This window comes from Aptenodytes forsteri, unplaced genomic scaffold (assembly GCF_000699145.1).
Source record: "Aptenodytes forsteri isolate BGI_AS27 unplaced genomic scaffold, ASM69914v1 Scaffold103, whole genome shotgun sequence".
NCBI lineage: Eukaryota > Metazoa > Chordata > Aves > Sphenisciformes > Spheniscidae > Aptenodytes > Aptenodytes forsteri.
Genome location: NW_008796051.1, coordinates 1,204,752 through 1,214,393, shown reverse-complemented (window position 1 = coordinate 1,214,393; position 9,642 = coordinate 1,204,752). Strand labels below are relative to the sequence as shown.

The following is a 9,642-nucleotide window of genomic DNA, read 5'->3' as shown; positions in this document are numbered from 1 at the left end:
TCCGGCTGCGGCTCCGCCGAGGGGAAGCCGTGCGGTGCCCGCCGTCGGGGGCCTCCGTGCTTCACTGTCCGGGAAACTTCAGGCACTTGCCGGGCAGCATCCACCCCCTGCCCCGAGGGGCCGCTTCGGTGAAGGAAAGTGGTCTCTCGCACACCAGCAGGATGGCGCGGACCATGAGACCCGACGACATCAACCCCCGGACGGGGCTGGTGGTGGCTCTGGTCAGCGTCTTCCTGGTGTTTGGCTTCATGTTCACCGTGTCCGGCATCAAGGGAGAGACCCTGGGGGACATCCCACTGCTGGCCATCGGGCCGGCCATCTGCCTGCCGGGCATCGCCGCCATCGCCCTCACCAGAAAGACCGACGGCTGCACCAAATGGCCCAAGAACAAGTGTCCGTGCTGCAAGCAAGTCAAGGACCGGGATGTCATGGAGCTGCTGAGGACCCCCTCGGACCTGGAGTCTGGCAAGGGGAGTTGCAACGAGCTGGCCAAGAAAGCATACCAGAAGGACAGGAGGGTGCTGCGGGGCGAGGACTCAGTGTCCATCTGCACCACCACCACCACTACCACCACCATGGGAGAGTGCAAGAGCCTCATCAGAAAGGTGGAGCAGGAGGAGATGCTGAGGTACCTGGAGACCTGTTACCCAGAGATGCCGGGGAATGTGTTCGTGGGAGATGGCTCCATGTACAGTGCCTTGGAGAAGAGCTCTTCTCCCACCAGGGACAGTGCTGCTTGCCCTGACATTGAAGACAACATTTTTGTTGCTCCTAAAGACAGTATCATCATCTGCTCTTACAAGGAGAACAGCCCTTATGACAGATACTGTTGTTACATAAACCCTACTGGAGTCAACTCAGACCAGGAGACCATAGTGTGAAAGATGCATACTTTATATATATGTATGTATACAAAAACTACAGCTTCAACTTCTTGATAGGGGATAATATAGCTGACTGCACTGCATGGGACAATCCCGATACTATTACAATTTAACCTGGTATGTGACTGATACTCAAACCTTTTGTGCCTGAAATACTCTTTCTGTAAGTAAACAAGCATGTTTAAAGGTTAAAGAATTCAATTCTTCATTTTGGAAAAAAGAAATTACATTTTAATTTTATTTTCTCCCTTTCCCTCCCTTTTGTTTTCCTGCTGCCTATTGTATCCGAGCCTGTAGACACACTGGCAGGAGGGCAGCAGTGGCTGTAAGCAGAGATTAAGAACTGAATCAAAACTCTGGAGCTGTCTGCAGGAAAGAATGTGGTGCTCTATGGCTGAATGGGTCTTAGCAAAGGCATCACTTCATTTTGGGAGGGATTGAGAGATGTCAGCGTGCACTCCAATAGCTGGCTGATGTTAGGGAGCGTAGAAGTGATTTGTCTTTCTTCCTTCTTCTTTCTGTCAGGATTTTATTTTCCTCTGCTTCAACGAATTGATGTGCTGACCCTGTGGACTCTTCCAAAAGCCGGATAGGCTCAGGGGAGTTTTCAAAGGCTAATCCATCATCAATAGCATGCAAGGTACAGGTTTTAGCTTCATTCCCCACTGGTATTGAGTTCACTAGAATGTTTCTAACACTTTTGGATTTTATAGGCATACTTGACAAGGAGATTACAACATGATCATGACACAGTTCTTGCAGAGACTAGGAGCAGATGTCAGTGGTCTCAGGTCTTAAAGATATATTTCAGTACCTTTAAAGTTGCTTAAGGAATTGACTTCTATGGGTTGTGTTCAGAGCTGGATCTGACTCTTCTGAAAATATCATTTTCATGTGCCTTTTCTAAAATGCCAGATGTTTCTCTACAGGTGGTGAATGGTTACAGTCCACTCAGGGGTCTCAAAGCCGTGCTTCGCTGGGGGGAGGGAACAGAGGACCTGGCTGACAGATGTGTTTGTTCACAGTTTATGGATACATAGCAAGAGAAATATGAACTGAGTAATGAGGATTAACCATTCAAAATCTGAGCCTGCAGCTTTCATACAAAACGCAAATCCTGGCTATTCTGCCCAACAGTAAATTGCATGTTCCATGCTGTGTATAAAAATCTTACCTGGCCTCTACTATGTGGGTAACAGAGATGTGGTATAATAAGATGTGCATGTTAAGCAGCTACTCTAAGGGTTAAGCTCTTAGGGTCATGGTTACTACAGCATAGAGTAATTTGCTAGTGTCTCACGAAGTCCCAGTTCCTATAACTAAATGCTTACAACTCCAAAAAGTTCCTCTGTGATGGAAGTCTTAATAACTGTTCTTACTTAGCTGTTTTCTGTCAACCATAAGTTGCACTGAACAAAATGTATTGAATTACCAGGGTAGGAAAGAAGAATAATGGCCTTTCTTTTGTAGCAAACTGAGATGTTGTGTAGAAAGTGGCAAGGAATTTTCCACTGAAATGAGCTATTCTTTGCTGCCCATGGAATAGTTTGGAAAGTAAATGGAAACTTTATGCATCCACCAGTTTGTTTGTCTGGAAACTTACATCAAATAGTTACAGACAACCAGTCTCTGAAGAGGTTTCCAGAAGGAGGAAATACATTTTTTTACACAAGATAGTTTGGTTTCTTTCAGACCAAACAAGTTGTTAACGCTTTGGCCAGCCTTTGGTGGGGCATCAGGATGCTACTGGGATAAATTCAAAAAATACTAGCTAGTTTGAGTCGGGTAAAGCCTCTCAATAAGTGGTTACAGGCAGCTTTGGTGCTCTGGCATGCAGCAACAGTACTGGGGGAATAAACAAACACTTATACTCTGTACAGCCCAAGTTTTAACCACTGAGCAAAGGAATTCCACAAAAACAGACCATCTCCCTGGTGTGTTCAACTCCCACTTCCACAAAAAAGCACTCTGTTGTTGTCAGGCAGATAGTCTCCTGCAGGCTTAGTCGCTGCAGGACCTTATTCTGCAATGTACAGAGCAGCTTTTTGATAGCTGCTGGGAAGTCTTATTTCATGACCTCTGAAGCCAACAGCTAAAATACTGCTAATGAACATGACAAGGAATAGGGTCTTTCATCGCATTCTGTTCCCAAGGGAAGCAGGCGAGGGTCTCAGCGTGTGCCCATGGGTGCTCAGCACCCCTGGAGATCGGACACACCATGAGAAAACAGGCTACCAGGTAGCTGCATACTGCCTTTGCCGGGGTTGTGAGCAATCGCTTGCCTTGCATAAGAGAGCAAAGCGTCAGCCCGCTGGGAACCTAGATTTGTACAGTTCTGCAAATATATATAGGAAGAGATCAAGTTTTTCCATTTTGTCTAGGATTATATGTTCTCTGTCAAAAGTTATACGAGGTTTTATAAGGCAAGACAGCAAACTCTAGTGACAAATGGAATGGTAAATATATAATTTGAGATACAACCATGCAGATCTGAGTCATGTGCTTTATTCCATTCTTAGTGTAAAAACAAGAGAATGCTCGTATTAAAGCAAAGTTTAATGGGAGTGAAAATTTCCCACAATATAGAAAGAGATATAAAAAAAGTATGTTTAAAACATGATATTTATAGGCAATGTCCTTCCTCCGTTCATTTAGCTGAGGTGATGGAGATGAGAGCTTCTTTCTGTCCCTGCTACCTTTAGAACACCTCTGGTTCTCTCCTCAATGCTACCCTCCAAACAGTGCATGCAGTTGTAGTGGAGCTCTCTTTGTGGGGTTAATGCCTGGTCTCATTGAAGTCAATTGCCACATATTGCATGGTCCTACAGTATGGGTGGCAGGGCATATATTAGCATTTGAAGAAAACCAATGATTTGGACATTGAGAGAAGGTTCCTAAGATATATAAAATGTATTTTTAGAGTAGCATTTGTCATAGTGCTACAGTGGAGTTTACCTTCGTTTAAGAAACAATGTGATACACAGATCAATTGTACACAGGGCAATTTTGTGTTGCTTTGTTTAAATTTCTGTTGTCATAAATAGCATTTTTACGGTCATACAAGCTGATCATTGCAAAGCCTTTAACAGAAAATTGGGAGTTTTAATCAGTGTGCAGTTTGTCCTTCTGGAGCACTAAACAATAGCTGGTCCTGTCTGCTTGGAACCGAACGAGTGGGAGGTGAGCGTGCTCAGGGTGTGCGTCCCTTGGGACCACATGTATTTGTATTCTTGGTCTGCATTCTGCAGAAATGTGGTGCTCTTCCACAGGCAGCTCCTCCCCATCTGATCCAACCTCTCCACAGTCCTGGCTCCAGTAACTATTTATTATGTCGTAATTAGCAGAGTAACAGCCACTATGACCCCCTCTCAGCATTTCTCCTGGTACGTACCAGACTCTTTGCAGAATGAGCTCCTGCTCTTGACCATGGTGGTAGAATCTGACCCTGCATCATCCATCCCATGTAAGCTGTTATGTTGAGACGTCCAACTAAATGGTCAGTTCTTGCAGCACAGGCCTGGGATTTTGCGTATCTATATAATACCTTTCACTGTACTGTACAGGTGCTGTAGAGATGGGTTAGAGATGGGTGACTGTCAGGCCTCAAAGGCACTTCCAGCCTGATTTTCATGAGCATTTAGGGACTGATCTATTTATATGCAGAACACAATCTGCACTCAGAAACCTGAATCTCAACACATTGCCAGTAAAGCCATATTGCAAGAGAATGCAGTTCTGACATGGGAGATTTTCTGAGTCTTGAAAGGTTTCTGTGTAAGTTTCTAATATCAATCATATTAAAACTTGTAGAGGAGTTTCCTAATACGTAGACTAGAGGAGTTTTCTTGACACATTCTTAACACACAGTGTGGGGCATCAGCTGCAAAGCAGCTCATGCTGAGCCCATTCCTACTCTGCAGCCCGTCTGAACATGCAATCCCTACTGGGATGACAGCCGGCAGGTTTGTTACTTCTCTGGTACTATGGGCCCTTTTATGTCTGGTCTTTAGAAACAACGCAGAGAGCAGATCTAGAATTCACTTATAATGCTCTCTGGCAAACCTTCATCAGTAAGCATTACCTTTAATTTATCAGTCCTCTCAGTGGAGGAATTCCAGACCCTGTATGTCTTTACTAGGCAAGGAGATCCAGCTATCATTGTTTTTTAAATCACGGTTTATTTTCTGTTCAGAACAGTTGCACGGATTAGCCCTGACTATCCTATTGTCAGATGAACACAGAAGTGTTTTATGCTTAATGTTTTTACTTAGGAACATTGCACCATGCATAGGTGTATATACATTACACATTTGTTTGCAAGAGCAGGTCACAGAATGCACAAGCATAGCAACATAGTAATTTGAGATCTGCTTAGAGGACCTCTCTGTCTTTCCCATACCTCACCCAAATTTTCTGCTTCAAGCCTATTGTTGCAATTTAAAATGCCTTCCGTCCTTTAGGAGACGAAAATTTTTCTAAGAACTCCGTTGTGGCTCTTTATGGACACACAGTTCTTCCAACAGGATACACAGAGTTTAAATGTCCCAGGACTGTGTTTCATTATAAACCCTGTGAAATCCTGGCTCCGTTAGCAATCACAAACTGAAATTTTCCAGTGCTTTGCATTCAGCGTTTCCCCAAACCATTGGTAAAAGCCTTGAACCCTTGGTCAATTCTGACAGATTCAGTACTAGTATTTTTTCAGCCTACAGTTTCATTACTTAAGGAGTGGAAAAGGGTTAAATACTTTGAAAATCTGGTTCTGCACTTTGTTCTAGTGAGGCAAGAACAAAAAAAGAGGTATTATTCATAAAAGCAAAAGAGACCAAAAAGGCTTCACAGACAGTATTTCATTACTTTGTTAGATTAACTGTTTTATACTCTGGTCACATAGGCAATATTTTTAGTGCATTCTTCCATATGTGTAGTTTCTCTTTGGTAGCTTACCCTGAACAGGCTCCCCAGGTACGGACAGAGAGTGTTTTTCTGCCTGCAGGCAGGATGCAAGAGCTACAGAAAAAAAATGGGTATGTAGTAGGGATCTGATGCCAGGAATGCTGATTCGTTTTCAGATCTCATCAAAACCCTTATTTACACACCATAGTATTTTACTAAGAAATGCAGTGATAATCATAAGCAATTATGCACACTCATGACATAAGGGTGCTACTACAGTAGCATCGTATTTGGCGTTCGCTGGCTAGGAAGTACCTATTCTATTGCAATCCAAGGCAAATTTCACAAAGTTGTAACAGTAAAAATTTCATGTGGCGCTTCACGGTCAAACTTAGTATTGTATGAAAACTGTTAAAACCAGCACTAGAAGTTAGTTCCAAAAAGAATGCATATGCACTTAAGACCTAGTGCAGTGGAAAGATGAGGTACAAATACAGAAGATGGGGTAGCTTTGTTCCCTGTCTGAACCAGAAGACCGTGGTTAGTATACTATGGGACACTAAATAACATCATGTAGCCTCATGCGTGTTCATTGGAAGGTTTCAGTCATTAGGGTTCCCACACAAACAAATTCTACAAAACCCCCTCTCTCACATTTCAAACTGGTTGTTTTATATCTCTACATCAGAAAGTGCGTTTTAGCAAATTTTAAATTAGGAGGAGGGGGAATTTTCCCCTATTTTCTTTGGAGAGAACACTGGATTGCAAATGATTTTATCTTTGAATTCCAATTTAGAATGTAATAATGTACAAACCGATGTTTTACACTGACTGGTGTGAAGTAGGGGAAAATTCAGAAAGGAATTAGGAGGACAGAGTACTCATTAGCTGAAAAGCAGATGGTAGCCAGCTGGAGAATAATCAGAATAATCTTGCATAGCCTTGTCTTTTTACTGGTCTGAAAGGACAGCCCCAGAAAGGCACTCTTAAAAAACCAAAGACTCTTACTATTGAGGTCAATTCAGATGGAAGGGCTATTAATAACTTTTGGTGGTCTGAGTGGTGTGGGAGAGAGAGATGTTCTACATGCTGGGAAACCTCATACCAATCTCTTCTTCAGACATAGATCTTCAAGAGACCCTGCATCCTCTGACTGCACAGTCAGGCTCAACACTCATACTATGCCCTTGCACTGTTTGCAAAGAACATCTGCTTTCATTCCACTTTTCTTTAAATAAATTCATTTTTCTGGTTTGACTAATTAGCTGTAGGAAGAAGCAGATAACTTTTCTGTTTGCACAAAAAGAACCATGGAACTGGAGACCCTCTGCACATACTGATAACAAGCTAAATAAAAGATGTTTGCTACCTAATCTAGGGGATAAAGACTAACTTTTCGGTGGCAAAACAGAGTCTTTTTCCAATACCAAGTTTGAATAAAACCTAGGAAGTTTTACACCTGGAAATACATTAACCATTTTTTTTTACTTGTTGGGATTTTTTTAAATATTGTGGTTATTCAATCTATTCCTCAACATTCAAACTGAAACAATATAGTGAAGGTTTATCAATGTAATTAAAGACTTTCATAAGTCAGTTTTTGCGTTGTGTGATTTATTTAAGGTACCTGTCTGCATCCTCACCTGTATGTAGATGGAGCTGCAATAAACAATAGTCAAAATGCACGATCTTTCCATAAAATCACCGCATCATTAATACAGTATTAGTATTCTCTGCATTATTTTGCATGACCGTAGGCAATGAATGGCTACTGAGTGAAGAACTGAATGATCTATAAAGTACATATCACCTTCAGTTCTTCAGCTCTATTATTACAATTGCTTTCCCATTTTCTGGTAGGGATATAATCTCCTAGGAAAGGAGGAACACATCACATATTTATCTGTATAGAGTGCCATTTTAGAAAAGAATACTTGCTAGATTAGCTGACTAACTCCACATCTGGGATGTGAATCTCTCTGGATTTAAAGCATCTCACAGATGAGCACCGTGCTGGTTACCATACTTCAGCTTTACCAGCTGGTAAATGCTTTCCTGCATTGCCAAGGTCATCAGGACTTTAGTCAGCAGTGACAGCATTAGCCACAAGTTTTCTTGCTACATTTCCTGAGCAGTGAGAGATACCAGGAGCTATAACAGGACTCTCTGGAGATCTAAATTTGCAGTAATATCAGTCACAGTGCCGCCCCACACAAGGATATAGATTTACAGTGGTGAAATGGGACAGTGTTTTGGTTTGCAGGTGCTATAAAGACCACCTGCCCTTGTATATGAAGTTCTGTGTGGGGCACCACTCTGTGTTCCCTTGGTGGGTTCAAAAACAGACTCTTGCAGAGTTCAAACCTGAGGCAACAATTGTCAACAACTTCGTGTCCTTATACTGGGTATTGATTTGCACTAACCTCTCCCTGTACAGTTATATTTATAGCCAGACATGTTTTACATATATATGACTATATAGTTTGCTGTATATTATATATATTTTTTATATTTTTTTTTATACATACATATGCCTGTGTGGCCACAACAATACAGAAAACAATGATCTCTGCAGCTATGCCACCCCCAGGAGGTAAACATAAGGCACATCTCACAGGCTTTATGCTGTAACCACCTTTGCTGAATTTGCTGTGTCATACAATCTCTAATGATTGCTGCATTGTATCTAACTTCTAGTAAAAATCTGTGTAACCAAAGAGAGCTCACGTTCCTGAAACTTGCCTATTGCTTTGGTAGTTGACAATGAAATATGGCTGTAGCCATTGACTACATCTGTCAAAATGCCTGAGAGAAATCTTAAATACTTGCCAGTTGACTGAGGACACTTCCATTTGCACCTATAACGTTCATTACCCTGTACTTCTGTCTTCTGGAGGAAGAGCAGTCATATCATCACAATCATCAGACAAACTGACACTAATAAGGACTACTGCTTGAAGTCTCAGGAGAGATACCACAGATTCAACGGTCCTTAGAAAATAATCTAGTTCTCATTCTGGAGGTGCTTCGTTCGAGGAGAGGATCAAGAGATAACAACAAAACAGAGAGGTAGGCTGACACTGGTGTTCTTCAAGCTCTTTTGTAGATAACCACCAGACTCGAAGCCTCGTGAAGTCAGCAAGAGTCTCTCTACTATCTTCAGCAAAATTTGAATACTGCCCAAGGACGTGTCAGTGGTGAAGGCTGTCAATCCAACAAGCTTGCTAATGGTCACTCATCACTCATTTCTGTTTAGAAGACTTTAAACTCAGAAGACACTAATTTTAAAGCTTTTAATTCTAAAAACAACACTAAAATAAAGCAGAAGAGTTAAAGCTGAAGTACTGCTACAGATGAACATATAACAAAGAACACACTTTCACATTTGTATTTGGTAAAAGACCCTATGATATGCACCTTTCTAATAAAAATGTAAAAAATGCTAACATTAAAAGAATAATGTAAACTATATTATACATCATGCAGCATTATAATAGAGCAGAAGGTTTCACAATATATAGGTAGCATTTGGATAAAGGAAACGGTCGTATTAAAGGACATCTCTGGGTTCTGGATAACCAAAAGGTTTATTTCGCTAAGATTACAAATAGGGTAGCTGTACTGTATCATGTACAAACATGAAATTCAAAAATAGAGAAAGGAAGCAGATGACACCAAGCTGAGTGGTGTGGTCGACACACCAGTGGGACAGGATGCCAACCAGAGGGACCTGGACAAGCTCAAGAAGTGGGCCCGTGTGAACCTCATGAGGTTTAACAAGGCCAAGTGCAAGGTCCTGCACCTGGGTCGGGGCAACCCCCGGTATCACTACAGGCTGGGGGATGAAGGGATTGAGAGCAGC

At 42.0% G+C, this 9,642-nt stretch overlaps 1 protein-coding gene across 1 annotated transcript; it reads left to right on the top strand.

Annotated features, from left to right (window-relative positions):
* Positions 1-161: 161 nt before the first annotated feature.
* TMEM215 (transmembrane protein 215) lies at positions 162-881 on the top strand. Its single transcript, XM_009286218.1, has one exon. It carries the CDS (start codon positions 162-164, stop codon positions 879-881), a length of 720 nt encoding a protein of 239 aa, XP_009284493.1.
* Positions 882-9,642: the final 8,761 nt, after the last annotated feature.

What these genes read in the sequence shown, in the direction of transcription:
- TMEM215 (XM_009286218.1), top strand. Translation starts at nt 162, where the DNA reads ATGGCGCGGACCATGAGACCCGACGACATCAACCCCCGGACGGGGCTG.